The sequence below is a fragment of the Pyrenophora tritici-repentis genome, chromosome 4 (genome assembly GCF_003171515.1).
Source record: "Pyrenophora tritici-repentis strain M4 chromosome 4, whole genome shotgun sequence".
Lineage (NCBI taxonomy): Eukaryota > Fungi > Ascomycota > Dothideomycetes > Pleosporales > Pleosporaceae > Pyrenophora > Pyrenophora tritici-repentis.
The window spans coordinates 1,463,838-1,483,401 of record NC_089393.1 but is presented as its reverse complement, the minus strand read 5'-3'; the positions used below and the strand labels follow the sequence as shown (position 1 = coordinate 1,483,401).

General features: G+C 51.3%; 5 protein-coding genes across 5 annotated transcripts; 4 read left to right on the top strand and 1 right to left on the bottom strand.

Moving 5' to 3' along the window:
• Positions 1–2,996: 2,996 nt before the first annotated feature.
• PtrM4_093390 (DedD, protein conserved in bacteria) lies at positions 2,997–4,114 on the top strand (the record flags this gene model as incomplete). The annotated part of the gene is made up of 3 exons (XM_001934251.1): positions 2,997–3,044; positions 3,097–3,211; positions 3,330–4,114. 3 exons carry the CDS (start codon positions 2,997–2,999, stop codon positions 4,112–4,114), a joined length of 948 nt encoding a protein of 315 aa, XP_001934286.1.
• Positions 4,115–11,110: 6,996 nt separating this feature from the next.
• PtrM4_093380 (uncharacterized protein) lies at positions 11,111–13,119 on the bottom strand (the record flags this gene model as incomplete). The annotated part of the gene is made up of 2 exons (XM_001934253.2): positions 11,111–11,278; positions 11,329–13,119. The coding sequence occupies 2 exons, from the start codon at positions 13,117–13,119 to the stop codon at positions 11,111–11,113; spliced, it is 1,959 nt and encodes a 652-aa protein (XP_001934288.2).
• Positions 13,120–14,270: 1,151 nt separating this feature from the next.
• Positions 14,271–14,834, top strand: PtrM4_093370 (uncharacterized protein; the record flags this gene model as incomplete). The annotated part of the gene is made up of 1 exon (XM_001934254.2): positions 14,271–14,834. The coding sequence occupies one exon, from the start codon at positions 14,271–14,273 to the stop codon at positions 14,832–14,834; it is 564 nt and encodes a 187-aa protein (XP_001934289.2).
• A 2,342-nt stretch (positions 14,835–17,176) lies between these two features.
• On the top strand, positions 17,177–17,397 carry PtrM4_093360 (uncharacterized protein; the record flags this gene model as incomplete). Its single annotated transcript, XM_066107041.1, has 2 exons — positions 17,177–17,283; positions 17,373–17,397. The coding sequence occupies 2 exons, from the start codon at positions 17,177–17,179 to the stop codon at positions 17,395–17,397; spliced, it is 132 nt and encodes a 43-aa protein (XP_065962709.1).
• A 400-nt stretch (positions 17,398–17,797) lies between these two features.
• PtrM4_093350 (uncharacterized protein) lies at positions 17,798–18,058 on the top strand (the record flags this gene model as incomplete). The annotated part of the gene is made up of 1 exon (XM_066107040.1): positions 17,798–18,058. One exon carries the CDS (start codon positions 17,798–17,800, stop codon positions 18,056–18,058), a length of 261 nt encoding a protein of 86 aa, XP_065962708.1.
• Positions 18,059–19,564: the final 1,506 nt, after the last annotated feature.

The following is a 19,564-nucleotide window of genomic DNA, read 5'->3' as shown; positions in this document are numbered from 1 at the left end:
CGCCCGACGCGTCTGGTATGCGCAAAGCGACACGGTTTTTATGGAGGGATATATTGTATGGGTGCTGTCGACATCAAGGTAGGGTGGATGGGAGGCGTGGGCGCAAGTAAATGCTTTGTGGATTCGTGCTCTCCCTCTGTCTGTCTGTGTCTCTCTCGCTATTCTAGCTCGGCGGCGTCGTAGGCAGTCCTCTCTGCTTGGAACTCGTCGTTTACGCGATCATGAGCAAGCGGCCACGGATGGTAGGCGATGTGTTCGCGTGGTGCGGGACGCGACGCGATGTGCTGCTGGTGCTCTTGAGATGCGAGTGAAGAGTAGATTTAGCCACCTGGGCCAGCCTCGGCCGTCTCGATGCAGGGCCCCTCGGGCCCACTGCCTTCACAAGAGTGCACGCAAACCATGTGCACGCAGGAGAGAAACTTGGGACAAGGAATGCGCGTGTTTACCATTTTCTATCTTTGCACAGAGCTGCGCTATTACGGGGAACATAAAAGCTGGCCGTCGTCGTAGCAAACTCTTGGCAGCTCGTGAGCAATCTAGGGAGTCGTCAGAAGGCGGAGATGACATGGGCAGTCTGGGGCTGGGGTTGCCCACTCACAAGCCCAACCAGTATTTTGGACGATGAACGTCACATCAGGTACCACTGGAGCATCATTGGGCACCAGGCCGTTCAAATTGTACAACATGTCGCTAGGCCGTGGTGCTAGTCCATGGCAAGCGCATGGGTGCGACTGCGATAACAGATAGATTGATGTAGCAGCTTGCGAATGATGCGGCAGCAGACTGTCCAGTCTCCACGGCTGACAGTGGTCCGACACGTGAGCGTCACCAAGACAAACTTCAGTGTTTGACTATAGCCACCGCCTTGCTATACAACTACGTTATCTAGCACATATATGCGACATGAGTCTGCCGTACGCCATGATATCGCAGCCAGTATACCGCTAGTGGGCGTACGAGGCAGCGTCCGCCTATTTTTGCTGTGAGGGGGAGTGGCACCGTGTGTGCGGCTCCAAGAACTATCCGTGTGCATGTGACCGGGGCTGAGTAAGATGGCTGCTGGTAGGACCGACGGCCTCATCGGGATTATCATCAAACATGCCGAAATGTCCTCGAACGGAAAGACGGTGACCAAGCTACGACGACTCTCATTTCTTTTGGAAGATGAGCCCCACCAGAGCTAGCGTGAACCCAATTTTGAAGAAAAAAAAAGAACTATCTCGTTCGTAGGTACATGAACATGGTGCCGACGCTCGGAAGGCGATTTTCCGTCTGTGTTGGCTGGGGACATTACAGTCCTGTGTCCAGCCGTGCAGGTGCGTTCGCGTTCGTATGTGCTATGTAGCCCGGGCCGCATGGAGCGTGCTGCATAAGTACTTATGTGTGAACGGTACCGGCATGGCATCCAGACGTGTCAGGAAGGTGACCTCTCTACTCTACAATTCACTCCCTGCGAGAGGTCGGCCCATAGAAACCCGAAAGAATACCTAGGTACTATACGCGGTACGGAGTGCGTACATACGCACCCTAGAGAGTTGGGGAGCGTGCACGGCGGAGCTCCAGGCATCTTGGCAATAATCATCTGACTGGCCAGCTTAAGCGAGCCGCCCCACTCGTATGGAACTACAGTAGTGCAAAACTTTGACCAAACCTACTCCCATGATGCCGGCACGACAGCGACCTTGGCTGCACCGGCGCGCAGTTCCCTCTCTCCGATCTATTTAATTTTATCAAAGCACCGCAGAAGCACCAATAGTCACAGGCACGGAGCAAGACACTTTTGTAAATACCAATATTAATAAATCAATCTTCGCCGTCGACATCCTTGAGAGCTATGCCGAATCGCGGGCCGCTCCCGATGATGTTTGACTGACTGGCTGGCTGGTGCAGTCACAAGAGCCTGCCGTCAACTGCAACGTGTCTATGCATGAGCGTCGTTTGGCCGCTCGACAGGTATAAAGAAGAAAAGCTCAAGCTACGCAGCTGCGACGTTTGTGCTTCTCGATACACATTTCGCGAGCGCCTGTCTGGGGGCCGACCACAGATCGCACCGTTGGAGGCAGGGATTACAAACGCCGTCCTCCGTTGCCCCATCAGGCGCGATGCGCTTCTTCTCCCTGCCCCATGGATGATCCGCGCTCAACCGTGGTTACAAACTCAGCAGATTATTCCAATATGCATTGCATATTCAGCCTCCTCACGCCAGCCTTCAACAATAGTCGTCTACACGGTACTGCGAGCCCTCGGACAAAATTCCGAAGCCCACATGGGGGGGGGGAGTGAGCAAAGAGGAGGCCAGGCATGTTTCGTGCAAGGGAAGGGCCGTTGGTCTCAGGCTAAACCCTCCCCGGCTGGTGAGACACGGCTTGGCCCCGGCCGTTAGGCGATTGGCTCTCGATTTTGCGCAATCCTCTCCAAACATCCGCTGAGGCTTTCGAGATGGGGTAAAGCGCCGCCAGGTCGCTGTTACATACGTAGGCTTTTGTTATCGATTTGCGATGAGCACTGATGTAGACAATTACCGTGCGGGAAGCCTAGGGCGATGCATTCTTGGAGTGGGGACTAGTCCCTTCCCATTCGTCTTCGATCAAATCCGCTAATGTATAACATACCGGGTGGCTCTCCCCAGTAATCTCTGACGGGAAGCTGTTTCTCCTAATTATCTCGACCCTGCCTCATGTGGTCCCTTTGACACACTCTTCTTGCCTGCTGGCATGAATACGACCGCCAGAGCCCGCCGCAGGTTTCTTTGATGTTCTAGTGCTCTTCTTCTACCGCTCGTTACTGTTTCGTTTCAGCACTCTCGTTTGTTCTGTTGGTAAACGCAACCATACATACAACCGCGCGGCAGGGCGCGTTGCCTTCGCGCCGGTCCACTTACTTTACGGCCTTGTCATTGATGATCGATTCGTGCTTTGCTTACACAAGACGTCCCTCTGCAGGAACTACTTCAAAAACCTCTGCCCGCGCGTGTTTTGGGCATGTTGAATCACGCCATGGACCCCTCAAACCCACGCGAACAACCATGGGCAGAGCACGAAAAGGTATACAACTCTCGTTTAGTGGGTCGAGCTTGAGACTAACTTGACATTGTAGGTCTATCTACTTGCTGAAATACTAAAAGCCCATCCAATACCATCTAATGTTCTTTACGGGGTTATACGCGACGCAAACATCCAGCCGCGATGGAATGACACAGCGTTGCCTCCTGGTATGTTTACATCACCATTGCACCCCTCATCCCGCAGCGTGCCATTGCTTCCTTATTTTGCGCACCCAATACAATCTTTGTTAAGAAAATCCATACTAATGCGACTCTTGCTTTCTAGGCCGCTCTGTTCGCTCCAGTCAAATGGCCTTCGACAATATCGCAATGGCAGCGTCGGCCGCCCCGGGGCAAGAGTACAGGCGCCCGCAACTACCTGCTCCGATGATGTATCCAAATCCCGATATCAACAAGAAGCGACCACATCAGCAAGAAGGCTCGGTATCCGCCCCGATAGGCCGTTTACTACAACCTCGTCCGCCACATCCGTACCCAGGAGAATACATGCCCGCTGGCCCTGCGTATATGCCCGTTACAAATCCACCCGGAGAGCCGGCGAATAAGAAGAAGCGCGGAAGACCAACAAAGGCCGAGGCACAACAAAGGGCACGGGAAGCTGAAGCAAGGGGCGAGCCATACCCACCCCTTAGAAGGGGGCGTCAATCCATCACAGGACCAATCGGTATATCGCCGCTCAGCTCAGATCCGCGACCAGCCGAAAGATCAACTCCACCGCCTGCGCCAGCTCAATTGGCTCCTGCTGCCATGACACCACAACGTCAGATAGGTGTGGAACAGGGATCAGAGTCTTCATCAGGAAAGAAAAGACGTACAAGACCGCAGCCATTAGAGCTGGAGAAACACAGCGCACCAGGCGAACTAGGATCGCCTCTCCCATATGGGCCGGGCGACTACAGGCCTCCCCAAGGATATACCTATACGCCCATCTCGGCGCCCTTGCCGTCTTCTTCTGGACCTAGAGAAAGAGATACGCGCATGGAAGGCGTCGAAGAAAACCAACCACGGACCACGACACCTCACTCTTTTAAAGACACAGTCGGCATATGACAGCGTTTCTTTCGTCACAAAAGTAACATACGGTGGTAATTCTGATTTGACCGCGTTCCGTCAACGAAACGACATTTACTTACGCCGCTAACGATGACCTTATGGCCATGAAAAACAACGAGGGGATATGCTCTTTGCCATCTACACTCGTTGCAACCCTTGATGATCACCAGTCGCTTACACGCATCGTCTACCATGTTCATGTCACTGCGGCCCTGGAGTCTGCTTTCCTTTCTTCCTTGGGCCGCTGGCACCAGTATCACCTTTCAAAGTTCAATCATTTCGTCAAGATCTATTGGTCTTCGTTTCTTTCATTCAACCAGCATATCGGCGCCGCTTTGACGATGATAAAGTCAAAGATGCGAAGAACGAGCCAGCCGTTAAACTTAATGTCTTACCTTGGCTATCATAACGACTTAAGAGACTTTCCTTTTTTCTGTTTTTCTTCTGACAATAAAGAGCGGGCGTTTTTCTTCCTTCCGCCTCCTCCTCAGCCACTCCTTCTTTCTCAGCCCTGTAAACCTGTACAATAGACGACGAGATCCTAGATCCCGTTTCGCTCCGACTTACGGCCTTGTTATTTGATCTATTTGTTTGGTTTTTTTCTTCTGCTTCACAAAGACCGACAGGGAGAGGGGAGAGGTGAAAAAAGCACTTATTAGCGACAGAACATACATAATAGTACACGTTGATTGCGGCGAATCAATCCGCCTCACCATCACTGCCATCCATTCATTGCCACCCTTGGCCTAAACGGATACTAACGTCTTAGGCCTTTTAGTACTCAAACAGTGGAGAAGAGCGCTCTTGGAGACTACAACCGCCCAAGTAGGCGGCCATACCATGACACCCATGGCCTGACTAGAGCCACATGACATGATGAAGAGTGTGTATCAAGTCAAGCGTGGGCGCCATGTCGCACTTGACCGTACATATCCTCCCGTCAAACCCTCCCCCAACCACTCAATTCCTCGTAAACAGGGGGACGCGAACAGGGACCAGCCCTCTTGCGTACATGCTGCAGCATGAAGAAAAGAGCCATTCAAGAAAAAAGGGTGCAACAAAGGTGGTTGGGGGGAAACATTGGCGTCGCGCGCCCGAATCGGGCCGGACGGACAGCAGCGCCGTTTGTATGTAAGAAAGCTGGCTGTTGTGCATGCGTGCGCGCGCGACTCGAAACCCCGCTGCCGAACTGGGCGACAGAAGCAAACGGGGTTTGTTGTTTCACCTAAGAATAATACATTTTTTTAATCTGTTACCAGTGCAGTTATGCTGCAGTTGGGGAGTTGTGTACCACACTTTCTTGATCGTTTTCGTTACAGATTACTAGATCGGTCGGCTGTGGTTTGGTAGATACAGGGGATATGTGTGTGTTTTTATTCCACGGCCTTTTTGCCTCGTTAATGAACGTGACTCTTTTTGGACATTTCATGCTGGTTTGGATGGATTGAGACTGGGGGGAGGGGTAGGGGGGGCAAACGGAAAGGAGGGGTTGATTAAAGTACATGCAAGTAAGCGCCCTGGAATATAATCATGCTTTTGCATTTTGCGCATGTCGAGGGTAGCAGGTACATGACAGCCGCGTGTGGCGAATCAATTTAATCGCTGCCTTTGTAGTTTGAGATTTGAAACGAGCGGGGTGCGCGCGTTGTGTGTGTGGTAGTCGCATGTAGTCTGTCTTTTGTCGTCGGTTACCCCGTTCGACGTACCAGAACCAAATACAAAGTAACACCCGAATCCGGAAAACTACTAACTACAAAAGCCGAAAACAACACAAATACACACAACACACATCTTCCCCCCTCCCCCACTTATTGGCCACCCCGACACATGCCCACCTGCAGAACCGCTGCAAAATGACTCGCGCGCCTACGTAAAACGTACGGTACTGACGCGATACACTGTTGTTTTTCTCTCTTCCACTTCCACCCCCCGGGCAAGTCAATTGACAGAGTAGACTAGACTGGACTAGACGGGGGACTGGGCTGGGCTGGTAGGGTGGCAAACTCGTTACGAAAGGAGTTGCGAGCGCGAGGTGACGCCACACGTTTTACCGAGGCAATGAGGCTGGAAGTAGGTTGCGCACGAGCCACCTGCTGGGGGTTTTGGAAGTCGTTCTCAACGTTAGATGCACGCGATCTGATGGATGTTTTTTCTCAACGGAAATATCTGCATCACGATTATCAAGAAAATCGATGAAATTATTGATTGATTGGACAAAATAAACCTTATCTGTAAGTTCTCTGCGGATATCCCGTACCATACTAGTCCAAAACTTTGAATTTGCTATTTTCTTATCTAGTACTGGTCATCGAACACCAACTTTTCGAGATGACAAAAAGGTCCTGGATTACCCTTTTTTCATCTCAATTCCATTGAAATGCCTTCCTAGAATCAGTTTCCAACGTCTGCTTTTGCGTGCAGGCGTTGTGGCGGGCGCGCTGGCCGCTGCAACTTTGACAGAGTTGTTACCTGGCAGACTTGTCAACAATCAATCAGATCGGCATGATTGATTCCTATCTAGGTTAAAGGCTGCCTAATGAAGTAATTCTTTAACCTATATAGGAATCAATCATGTCGATCGATTGATTGTTGACAAGTCTGTTACCTGGCCTTAGTTGAGAGAAATCTCTGCAAATGGCCCGTGCGCCAACTGATTTTAGATGTTCGATCGAAGGCACCCTCTACGAAACCGACAGAGCAACGGCTCTTCCTTAGGTATATATCTCTATTGCTGCAAAGTAATAGGCCTATATATCTAGATGCTACCTATACCCGAACGCCCTAAACCAACTCGATATACCGACCCCATATACCGAACCGCTCCAGCACCTGCTGTCACCAGCACACTCACGAGCAAAACACCGACCAGGCACTAGATGTATAGATCTATTATCTCTCTTGTAGATCCCTATATACAGACGCCTACACCAAAAGCCCTCTCCACCGAACGACCTAAACCGACTCGATATACCGACCCCATATACCGAACCGCTCTAGCACCTGCTTTCACTAGCACACGCACGAGCAAAACACCGACCAGGCACTAGATGTATAGATCTACTATCTCTCTTGTAGATCCCTATATACAGACGCCTACACCAAATACCCTCTCCACCGAACGCCCTAAACCGACTCGATATACCGACCCCATATACCGAACCGCTCTAGCACCTGCTTTCACTAGCACACGCACGAGCAAAACATCGACTAGGCAATAGCTGTATAGGTCTATTATTGTTAGGTTATAATAGATTCCTGTATACAGACGCCTACACCAAAACGCCCAAAACATCGACTAGGTAATAGCTGTATAGATCTATTCTGTCTTGTAGATCCCTATATACAGACGCCTACACCAAATACCCTCTCTACCGAACGCCCTAAACCGACTCGATATACCGACCCCATATACCGAACCGCTCCAGCACCTGCTTTCACTAGCACACGCACGAGCAAAACATCGACCAGGCAATAGCTGTATAGATCTATTCTCTCTCTTGTAGATCCCTATATACAGACGCCTACACAAAACAACAGACAGACACTGTATAAAACTACAAACAATATTTCTTTTCGCAAAGAGCTCGCTGTTACATCTCTTTCTGTTCACCACACTGCTCTTTAGCACCCGCGCCAATGGAAGACTAGCTCGGAAATTGGACTACGCAACTATCCTCCAAATTGTACAAGACCTATAGAAACTCCATATTGAACAACATACATAGAACGGCTTAGCCAAAGTCCTACATAGTCACCGACTGATACAGGACTCCAATGGAAATATAATAATAATAATAATATCTAGTACTGGTTCTGTGGTCTTCCTTTTTCCTCTTTCTTTTTCATATGCTTGCATTACCGTAGGTTTTGACGCTGTTTTCTTTACGACAGGCGGAAGCGCCCGCGGCGGATGCGTGGGTATGAGTGTGGGATCGAAGCGGAAATATGTTTCTGGAACTAGAGCACTGTTGCCGATGCAGATGCCGATGCCGATGTGTGGATGTAGCGGGGTGAAGTTTGTGCTTGTTTGATGGGGCTAGGTGGTGGGTAGATCTATTTTTGGGAGGTATGCGTTAGTGTTGGTATGGTAGAGTTGTGGGTTCTAGATGTTTTAGTAGATAGTCTAGTAGTTAATAGAAGATGTTTTTGTGTCAAGTATAGAGTATGAAGTGGGGTAGAGAGACCGATAGTTTGCGATGCTAACATGTTTTGAACTTCTTACAATATAGTTTAACCCTAAGGCTATTCTTATAGGATTGAAGACGTAAGTGTTAGTTAACTAATTACCGCTCTTGTCGGATCGTGAGTATCGGTAGAGACGTCGGCTGCTTGACACTTCGGCCCGACTTCGGCCCACCTTGCGCAGAGCTTAGGTATACCTTCGTAGCAGCTATGTTCGTAATCAATCAGAACCACCGAACAGAATGCATTCCTAGTTATCGTTATTTCCCTTTCCGCACTTAGTGCAAAGCCAACCAACAGCTCTTTAAATTTATTGTTAGTGTGTAGGGCGATACTAGAGACGCTACGATCTTTGATACATAGCTTTGATGAGTTGCATTGTACGGACGCAAAGAGAATAACCAGAGCACTTGGCGAGAGTATGGATATAAGATGTTCAATATCGGCTGGAAACATTATAGTGACTAGAGAGTAACATGTATGTTGCATACTGTATGGTTTCCATTAATATCACAAACTCCCAGGCGTAGTCCCTTGAGGCAACTTCTTTCTTATCTTCTTTACAGTGGCATCTATTCTGAGTGCGAGACTTGTTCCTCTATACTTCTTTGCTGAAATTCATTCCCTGTGGCCCTGAAGTTTAATACGCTTGGTAGAGCTTTCGTTGAATTACGTAATTGAGAGTTTTCCGGTCTATTCCCTATGGATGAACTGCATGTTACTAAACATTGGTTTTCAATACCGGCTTTGCGTGCATCCATTCTCCAATTCCTGCTTGGTTGGTTTTCACTCATAGACCTATCCAGATATCTAAAATATAAATTGAACACGTGTTCGTCATTCCTACACAGCCATGCGCCTGCATCTCCCTGCATCCCTAGTGTACATGTTTTTATCCGAGCCACCTCCGTAGATGTTCCAGACTCAGACGCTTGATGATATCCTCTCTCCCCAGAGTTTTAGCCTTACAGCCAATAGACAGGGAAACCAAAAATAGGGACCCAAGGCATTTCCACACTACCCCGAAAATTACCCAAAACAGCAGCGACGGTATTCAAGACCCTAGGACCCATCGTCATCCATGGCTCCCTGCAACCCGTAGTCAGATATGACAAGCAGAAAGATCCTGACTCCACGTGTCCCCCTATCAGACAGTCACGCATGTTATCCAACAACTAGGGAACCTTGGAAATTTTGGTACTGCAGCCGAACCACGCACACTCCTACACTGAAAAATAACCCCAAACCAGAGGTAGTCACTATCCGGTATCCATGGGCAACCGTATACCGTACCTAGGTACCGTTCCAAGACCCTAGTCACTTTTACGAGTGTCGTTCGTATCCGCGTGTATCAGCGCATAGCAGCGTATAACAGTGTATAGAAGATACGGTATTTGAAATCTAGTCCCGTAGTTACCTAGGTACTCTGAACCCCATGAGATACCTGATCCATGACCTCGACCCAACACCCGTTGACCAAAACCTATCACCTAACACTTATTGCCCAACACCTAGGCCAACATACTCACTCCCCAGCTCATAACCCAAGAACACACTCATAGTACCGCGTCTAGAAGAAAAGCTATAAGCGTTCCTTTCAACAATACCTATTTAGCGCACATAATCATCCCAACCCTCAACATACCCTCTATATACTTCCTTTCACTCAGTCTTACCTACTTATCAGTCTTCAACCTCATAATCCAAAAACCCACTAGTACTAAAAACCTCCCAAGTCCCGCTCAAGCCCAGCCAAGCCCGCCACCACCCCAAACCCCATCTCAAACCCCCGAACATGTGGGCCCCTCCATCTCTGATGTGATATCGGAGATTAACCACCCTTTTCCTCCGTCCCGCGTCTACGCACCTACTTTCAAACGACTCTAGTGTGGGGGCGCGGATGTGGAGATTACAGGTTCGCAGGTTATATATTAGAGTTTTGATATAGGACTGCGATCTGCGATGACCGATCAGATGGCCGATGGTGTGGGGAAGATTGGATGCATGGATGGATGGGGGTGTGGCTTAGTGGGTAATAGGTGGGGTTATATAGGACGGGGGTGGGGATGTTAGGCATGCGTTGGATGAGGCGGCGTTGGGCGCTGGGCGGTAGAGATCAGGATTAGGATCAGGATCAATATGGTGGAATGAGTTATGGGAGAGTATAGGGAGGCGTCGTCGGAAGTGCGATGGGATAGATTATATATCATCGCTATATCGAATTGGATAGATATTTAATTCCTATTGAGAAGCTGGCACTATTAGTAGTAGTATGACTACCTAATAGAGCGCTCTCTAAGGCACAACGGTAGTGGTGGTACAGATTCGTATTATTGACTAAGGAGCTATTCACACGTTCGTAGATCCGTGTTGCGTGCAGCTGCGTCCAAGCTCCCCGCTAGGACCCACCTGCACGTGTCACCAATCATGTGACTACTCCTCCGCTTGATACCACCAAGTCACTTACGGACTGTATTCTCAACAATTCCAAAGATACTACCCACGCCGGATGCTACGCCTAATACCCAACTAAATATTTTATAAACGTATTCACAATATATACACATATTGGCATCTGCCCCTCCCTTCCTCTTCCCTAGAGATAGCCTAACCCTAACCTTATCCTAATATGTCAACCCAAACGCCTTGCCAAGCAAAAATAAACCTGCTGCCACGATTTTCGCCAAATGCCCCCTAGGAAAAAAGGTATCAATAAAAATCCCACAAACGCCCCGCACAAACAGCATCTAGCCACTCATCCAACGCTCTGGCGCCCTCCTACGGCACAAGCCCTTTCTCGACGACGCGCAACTAACTCGACACGCTGGAAGAAACTTTGCACTCGTCGCACATCCAGGATCTTGGTTTGATGCGGGGTGCGGTGCTTGAGGGGGGTAAGCACGATTGTGACTGTGGCTGTGGTGGTGGTTTGCTGCGGTGTTCAATGCAGGAGATGTGAAAGTGGCGGCGTATGCAGTCCTAGATGAGGTGTTAGCAATTGTAATGAGAGGGGAATGAGGCGAACTTACAACGTTGATACAGGCGATGATGCCTGATGCGCCTGGCGTTGCTGATGCATCTTCGCCGCAGTAGCATTCGTCGTATGGGGGGTCCGTGTCTTCATCTCCGTGTTTTGCGGATGGTATGCGTGGCGAGGGTTCCCCCATGTCTATATCGCCGTCCGAGTCAGCAGCTACCGTGATGGGGGTGATATGACCGGTCTCTGTAAGGATGGCTCTGCCTTTGCCCTTTCTGTCTAGTTTTGGTCTTTTTTGCTGTTGGACGTCTAGTTCGGATAGTCGTTGGGAGAGTTGGTTTGCGTCTGTGTTGGGCTTTTGGGCTTCGACGATTTCGAATGCCGCGGCATGCACGTCCTTGGTGATGATGTCGTCTTCCAGTAGTTCGTCGAGCTTTATTGTGAATTCGCTCATGGTGGTGTCTTGCCACATTGTACTCCCGTGTTGCCGCGCGAATCGTATGATGGCTTCTCCCATGTGGAATATGGAATGTAGATGTTCGTCATGCATGAAAGCATCGAATATCTTCAGAAATCGACTAACGGCTTCTGGGATCTTGTCCTTTTCAAATTCGGCATGTTTTAGCTGGGTCATCCACTCCTTATCTAGTTCGTCATCGCTCTCACTGATCTCTTCCCCTGGTTCGAGTGGCCTCTTGGAGAACGATCTGAAGAATGTGACTCCCTTCGGCGGTTCTGGTACTGGGAATTTCTTCTTCCTTCTTCGAGGTCTGCTTTGTACTTCGTCTGGTGTCTTCCGTGTTCTGGACGTAGATATTGGTGCTACAGAGACACTGGGTGAAGGTTTCGTTTTCTCCACTCTAGCTTCTCGTTGAAATCTGTCGTCTCCCTTCAGAAACCGCCGTTTATCGAACGGTTGAGCTGGTGCGATGACCTGTACATTACACGGTTTATCGGCATGATAGCTCGCCCTTTGTCTTTGGTCTGCTCTGTGATCTGCCACCTCACTTTGGAACCGCCAGTGCTCCACACCATCTTCGTCGATACCCTTATTTGTTACTTTGTAGTCGAAGTATTCGTGCCAACTGATGAGATGCATTTGTAGGTCATGAATATCCAAAGCTTTTCGTTTCGAGCAATGTAGGCATACGAGTTCCGAGCGTCTGAGAGTCTCCTTGCCATAGATAAATGTCAATTTGTAACGCGGTTCCAAGTCCAGCGGGGGCGTTGGGTAGGAAATAGAAGGCTTAATCGTGCTCTTCAACTGTCGATTATATTGTGCGAGCACCGATTCTTTGGGCATGGTATTCCAGTACATGCTGACTTCTAACCCGATACCGACTGGCTTTCCCGAGGCTTTTAGTGGTAAAATTGCCCTCTCTCGCGGACATTCGAGGATGTTACCATATATTGTGGACAAGTACGTAGATGTATCTGAGGTCTCTACGCCCAGATAATTGTAAAGCGCCTTGGCGTCCCCACGGCTGGTAAACTCGACGCTGAGCATCATGTTGTATGAGTCGGTTGGCGCGATCTGTTCAGGGTCCGCACATAGATCTTTTGAACTGATAGGAATTGCGCTCATTTCGACCGTAGCTTCTCTGCAGGATCTCTTGTTGCCACCCTTCAAGATGGCATCTTGGGAAAGTGGGCCAATACATGTTATGTCGGATGATGGGGCAAGAACCGACACTCTGATGGTACTCGGTACATGCAATAGAGTTCGAAATTTTTGAACTGGGCCGTCATCGTGGCTATCTTGTGCAGCCGATATACTGTTTTGCGACTTGATGCTGTGTATCTCGAGGGTGAAACTTCCTGCTGCCTCTTCCTGTCTGATCATTGTATCGATCATATTGTCAAGGAGGTCCTGGGATGGGGGCTGCCACTGCGCACGAAAGTTGGATTCCAGTTGATTGGAACAGCTAGTACGGCTAGTACGGCTAGTACGCCCGTACTCCAACACGTGCTGGTGAGCTTGGAATACCGTCGTTAGGTTTCGATCTAGGAAAATTGGCGCTCTCTTTTTGGCCAGATAGTCGTATAGCAATATATTTCCAGAAAATCTGTCTCGCTTTTCCAGCATGCTCTGGATATAGGTATGCAGTCAGATCGTGATGTTCTATTCTGATTGATTTGAGAGACTTACAGGGTCGTCGGAGACTCAGTTGCATGCTATCGCAACTGAGAGGGTGAAGCCAAGACGTACATCTATAGGAACAGGCGAGGAGACAGATTGCCAATGTGTGCCCCCGTCGCAGCGTGAAAGCGGTCGTGATACCGGTATGAGAGATGGTTGCGAAGCAGCAGTGTGGGGATCTGTATGAAAAAAGTAGGGCGGTCGTGCACTTGCGGTCTGGCGATTCTTAGTGCTCTTGCGACCCGTAACACGATCTATGTAGGTGCGCGACAAACGACTCTTCAGCACTCAGTGTGGCGAACAACAAGTGTTCATTCTGTGGTATTGCTGTCGCCAGCGGCTTGTTGTTTCGAAGAGGTTTGACGCGCACGAAGTTATCCAGGAACCACGCGATCGAGCACGACACATACAGGCTAGACAACGTCCGCGTCGGCCCGGATTAGCGATGACACGTGCTGCAGGGCACACAGTGTCAGTGTGAGCAGTGTCTGCCGCTGTGAAGATCCCACCCGTGTCGATAGTATCGTTGTTGTCGTGTTGGTGATGACGGTCGGGGGCTGTCACGTGCCGTGGCGATGGCACTAAGCTGCATGTGGCCGATAAGCCTGCATGATCTCATTGAGTCTCTCTCACTCACCTCCGAAGTCCGCATGCATCTACGATTCACTTTCATCATACGCCTCGACTGCCCCACTGGTTGACCGATCGCCCGCCCACGCCTATGAGAAACCCCGACTGCTTCATGCGCCTCCGCGACCGCTTTCGAGGGCTGCACCGCCCATTGTAGACTCAATCAACTATCAACAGTTCGGCAAGTCGGTCCACTTAGGTAACTCGAGCCGAACTTGTACACAATGGCTGTTACACTGAAGCGCAAACGAGGCGCTGTCTCGTACAAGGAGCCAAGTACCGACGACGACTTATCCAGTAGCTCCGGCCATGAACCATCTACCAGGAAGCCGCGCACCGCCCCTACCCGCCGCTCGAGTCGCCATCCACAAGTAGTTGACGATGCCTCGAGTGAAAGCGAACACGCTGCGCCAACCCCCCCTGATCATCGCCAACCAAGTGTACGAAGCTTACGGAGGAGGCAAGGCAAGCAGAAGATATCATACAAAGATGTCAGCTCCGACGAGGATGAGGACGATGACCCGGATGCCGACTTCGAGTTGGTTGAAGAGCGGGTGATGCCAGTGCGAACCAGGTCCCGGCCAGTTGCACCAGCATCACCTCGATATCAGGAGCGTGGGCAGGCGAAAAGGGGCAGAGCTAAACGCAAGGCTGTCTTGGGCGCATCACGGAAGCCAAACGACCAAGTGCAAGTCGAGCGCAAAACAGTGGACATTCTCACAGATGGTCACAAGCCTGTATGTTGCCTAGTACCCTTACATGATCACCGTTGTAAAGATGAATTCTAACATGCTATCTGTAGACCTGGGCTTTTCTTCCATACCATGTACTCCTTCAGATCTTCGTGTACGCCTCACACCCACTCCACGATGAGAACATGAGGCCGACCGCAGCCATTCCATGGCTAGTGCAGATGGCAACCATGTGTTCTGCATTCGAAAAGCCGGCTCTCACTGCTCTTTACCGCAATCCGCCAATATTCGCAATGAGACAGACTCGGAAAGACCTGGTCCACCACCTCATCACACCTCCGCCTGGGGCACACGACGACTATCGTGTCATGGTCAAGCGGCTAGAGCTAGATGCTACGCAAATGACTGCTCTCACGGACCAGTCAAATAGCGTGGCGGATCTTGCGGCGCTGGTTCAGTCACTAACGACACTGCGCGAGATCGACATCTTTGATCCAATGGATAGGCCGCCCTTTCGACCGCGGCTTAGGCGAATTCGCCGATGGGTATATCCCAACGAGCTCTTTGATGCTTTGCGACAAACTAGCCTGCGACTCAGGAGCTGGCGGTGGAACAGCACTTTCTGTAGCCAAGATCTCCTTTGGATGAAGACGATTCATGCCGACGCTGCATTCAAGAGCCTTTGTGATCTGACGCTAACCAAGTTTCACCCGGCGCCTAGTCGTAGGGCCCGTGATGACGACGACGAAGTCCAGGTCCAGCCGACCATGGAGGAGTTGCTTGCATCTGCGTTGGCTGTCCTTCCAAACCTTAAGAGCTTGTCATTTGAGACATGCGGTGTTGTCAGTGGGGCACTACTTCCACTCCTACCGTATAACCTCACCAGTTTGAGCATTACCAACTGCGGAGAACTACTCTCTGACGCCCTGACCGCTTTCTTGACTACGCATGGCGCACATCTAGAGGAGCTAGTGCTGAACCACAACCAAGCGCTCGACATGTCATTCCTGGTCGGCCTGAAACAATCATGTCCTAAGCTTGAGGTCCTTAGAATGGACACAACTTACTACAGTTCTCTTGCCATGTCTTCAGACAATGAGCCGCTCTACGAGACTCTTCTTGGTGAGGATGAGATACCCAGCTGGCCGACTACCCTACGCACCATCGACTTGGAGTATCTACGGAACTGGAATTCCAAATCTGCCAACAATCTCTTCAGCTCGCTCATTGACGCCGCTGAAGAGCTGCCCTGGCTGCAGGAAATCACCATCATCGCAATGGTAAATACTGACTGGCGACAAAGGGCCGAGGCGCGCCAGAAATGGAGCGCCAAGTTCAAGAAGGTGTTTGCAAGGAAGTGGGAAGCTCCTGATCCGCATCTTGCATCTCTCAGGGCTTTCCGAGAGTCGGAGGAGAATGGGAGAGAAGAAAAGGTGGATTCGTTCATAGACGGTGTCGCAGAGGAGCAAGCAGACACAGTCGGAGCAACCGTTGCAGTAGCTGAAAGTGACAGCGATAGTGACGTTCCTCTACTCAAGTCACGCGTGCAAACGCAAAACGAGGGTTGGGGCTCTCAGCGCCTTAGATGTCGCTCCAAAGCAGCAACCAGCTATGATGAGTCGTCGAGCGACGAATCTGGCACAGAGGAGACAGCGTCGGATGAAGACGAAGAGTTGTTTGTGCAAGGGCGGTGTCACACAGTCATCTTCCGTGTCGACAACTTCCGTCCGCGCGAAGAGATCTTCAACGAAGCCGACTTTCTTGATGCCGAGCCCAGCGGCGATGAGGAGTGGAACGGCAACGACAACGACAACGACAACGACAACGATGACGGAGGCGGGTATGCGTGGTGATAGTGCTGTAAGGGATCCGAGGGGGGGAAGGGGGGGGGAGGTTTGTTTCCAGGCGCTTACGCGGTCTTCGCAGCATAAGGTCGCACATGAAGCTATGACTATATGCATTCGGGAGGCGTTTGTTCGGTTGATTATCTAGATATCCGTGTATTAGTATTGGGCTCATCGGGCTCGCAGGTTGGGCTGCGCCTTCTTGGTCTTTGGTCAGGCCAGTCAGGCGTTGTCTCAGCCACATGTAGAATACGAAAGTATATCCAAATTACCAATGAGTGTGAAGGGCTGTGGTAGCAGGGAGGATAGGGAGCTGAAATGTCGTCTTCGCCCGCTCGCATGCGTCATTGTATCGACTTTGGGCAGTGCACAGCCGCGCAGAGCACCCCAGCATCCTAGCCAATCCCCACCACGACCGCTAACAAGGACCACCCACCCATTGCCTGCTCACACTCCTGTCACGTAACCGCTGCTTGCCATGTGGTGATATCCTGCGTCGCTTCCTTTCTCCCTTCTCTTATACATCCTCGTGCTCCTCTATAGCACCCTTTCTCCTGCCCCACCGTCACCTATCATCACATCTACCAGTCCAATATGGCTGTGCCGACACCTCCCATTCCGCCAGTCTCGCCAGACTCGGGCCCTACCAACCCTACGCTACCCAAGCTCCCTACAGGATGGATAGCGCAGTGGGATAACTCGTACGCGTCTTCCTAGCTCTCTTGATGCCTTGCCCTGGCTGCCCCGCCTTTGCACCACATGCCCCGCGACTCCGCTAACCAGTGCATAGATCTCGAAAGTACTACTGTATGTAGCCCCGGCTTCTTGTCGCACCTTCCGTGTTTGAAGCAGCGCCATCGTACGACTAGACACAGCGACTGACTCATGGCCCATAGATGTTCAAATAAGCACCGGTGTCTCGCAATGGGAACTGCCCACTAGTGAAGCTCCAATAGGCGGCTCAAACCACAGCACACCAGCCCAGCACACGAACCCGTACAACAAACCAGAAGGCACAGGTCCAGAAGCTCACGACGGAACAAGAGGCATGGGCGACGGACCGACTGGCGACCGCGCTGGCGGATTAGGCGTATGAAACACTCCCGCGCGTCAATGAAGCCGGACTGACAACGAGAACAGGGCTTCGCAATGAACGCTCTTATGGGCGGCAACAAGCAGAGCAGCAGCAGCAGCGGCGGCGGCGCTGGTAATCTCATGGGCCTCGCTGGTCAGTTTCTCGGAGGCGGAAAGCAGTCTGGAGGCTCCGGCGGACAGTCAGGCGGTGGAGGTGGCGCTGGTAAACTTGTGGGACAGCTTGCTAGTGGCTTGCTCGGTGGTGGAAAGCAGTCTGGCGGACAACAAGGTGGTTCTGGCCACGGATCGAGTGGTGGTGGCGGCCTTGGTGGCATGCTCGGAAGCGTACTCGGTGGTGGATCGGTATGCGACCTTCATCGTGGCACGAGTGCGACGCGCTGACAGTAATAGCATAACAAGCCAAACAGCGACTACGGGTACAACAACTCGGGTGCTCCATCTGGCGGATCCTACACAGGCACGGCCCCGCCGGCTTCCTACAACCCAGGAGGTGCTCAAGGCGGACAATACGGCGGCGGTGCTCCAAGTCACTCCAACTATTCGTCACCCGCACCTGGACAACAATACGGTCAGGCTCAGGGCCATGGAAGCTATGGGTCGCAACAGCACACCCCACAGCCACAACATGGACAACAGCACGGACAAGGACAGGGACAACATGGCTACGGCTCGCAGGCTGGTTTCGGTGGACAATCGGGATACGGAGGACCAGCTCCTGGCTACGGTCAGGGACCTCCAGCAGGCGGACCACCAGGAGGCTACGGTCAACAAGGTATGTGATTGACGCTGGCATGACGATCATTTTGTAGAGCTAACTATATGCAGCCGGTTATGGAGGCCCTGCATACGGCGCTGCACCCAGCGCCCCGTACGGCGGTGCCGCCAACTACGACCAACACCAGCACAACCAGTACGGCGGTGCCCCAACGCATGCGAACCAGTACGGAGGAGGCCAGCAATACCCCCCACCCCCTGGCGGCGGCCATCAATCTGGCTACGGCGGTCCTCCGAGTCACCACACCCCTCAGCCGGGATGGCAGTAAAAACCCCGCGATACGACTAGTCAGAACCGAGAGATCGCAAAACGTATGCATCACCAGCTAGACGGGTTACTGCGTTGCACAAATCGGCCACAAATACCGGACAAAGGACACGAACACTGGAATGTTAGAGGGTAGATCTGTTTATGGCGGAATACACTGGACTGTTCGTTCTACGGGATGTTGTCTGTTGTTACCTGTCGCGCGAGCTGAGCATATGAGGGTCTTGTTTCTCCAGCGGGATTGTATTACCTTTCTTGATTGTGTAGATTCAATTGTTCTTTTTTTTTCTGTTTAAACATGCGGATGCCTCTTTGAAGTCTATCGTCTGTCCCGCTCAAGTTATTTTGGCCGTGTCAGGTTAAATGTGGTGCGTGATTTCCGTCGTTGGTCTCTTGACTGGTATCCTTTCTTTTGCCCTGCAGCGTCGGCCCTTCTCGCGAGTCCAAAGTGCGCTCTATGCCCCCTTTGTCCGTATATCTTCTTTCCCATCGTATTTCTGTCTTACTCGTCCCCCTCTTCACCCAAACAACCCCATCCCCCCACCACCTTCATCCCACAAACACCCCCACCCCTCCCCAGCACCCTCCACTGATACCCCACCATCCCAGCCCCAGCCCCAGCCCCAGCCCCTCTTCCACCTCCCCCCTAGATCTCCCGCATCAATACCCCCAACCCACCCGCTCAAACTCGCCCTAAACCCCCTCGCATCACCCCTCGGCACACGCACCCACACTTTCCGTCCGTCTATTTTGAGTATGTCGACTGGAATCGCGGCGCCCGTTGTGCCGAGGTAGGACCGTAGAGCTGAGGTGAGGAGGGTGGATGTTAGAAGGGGGGATATGTT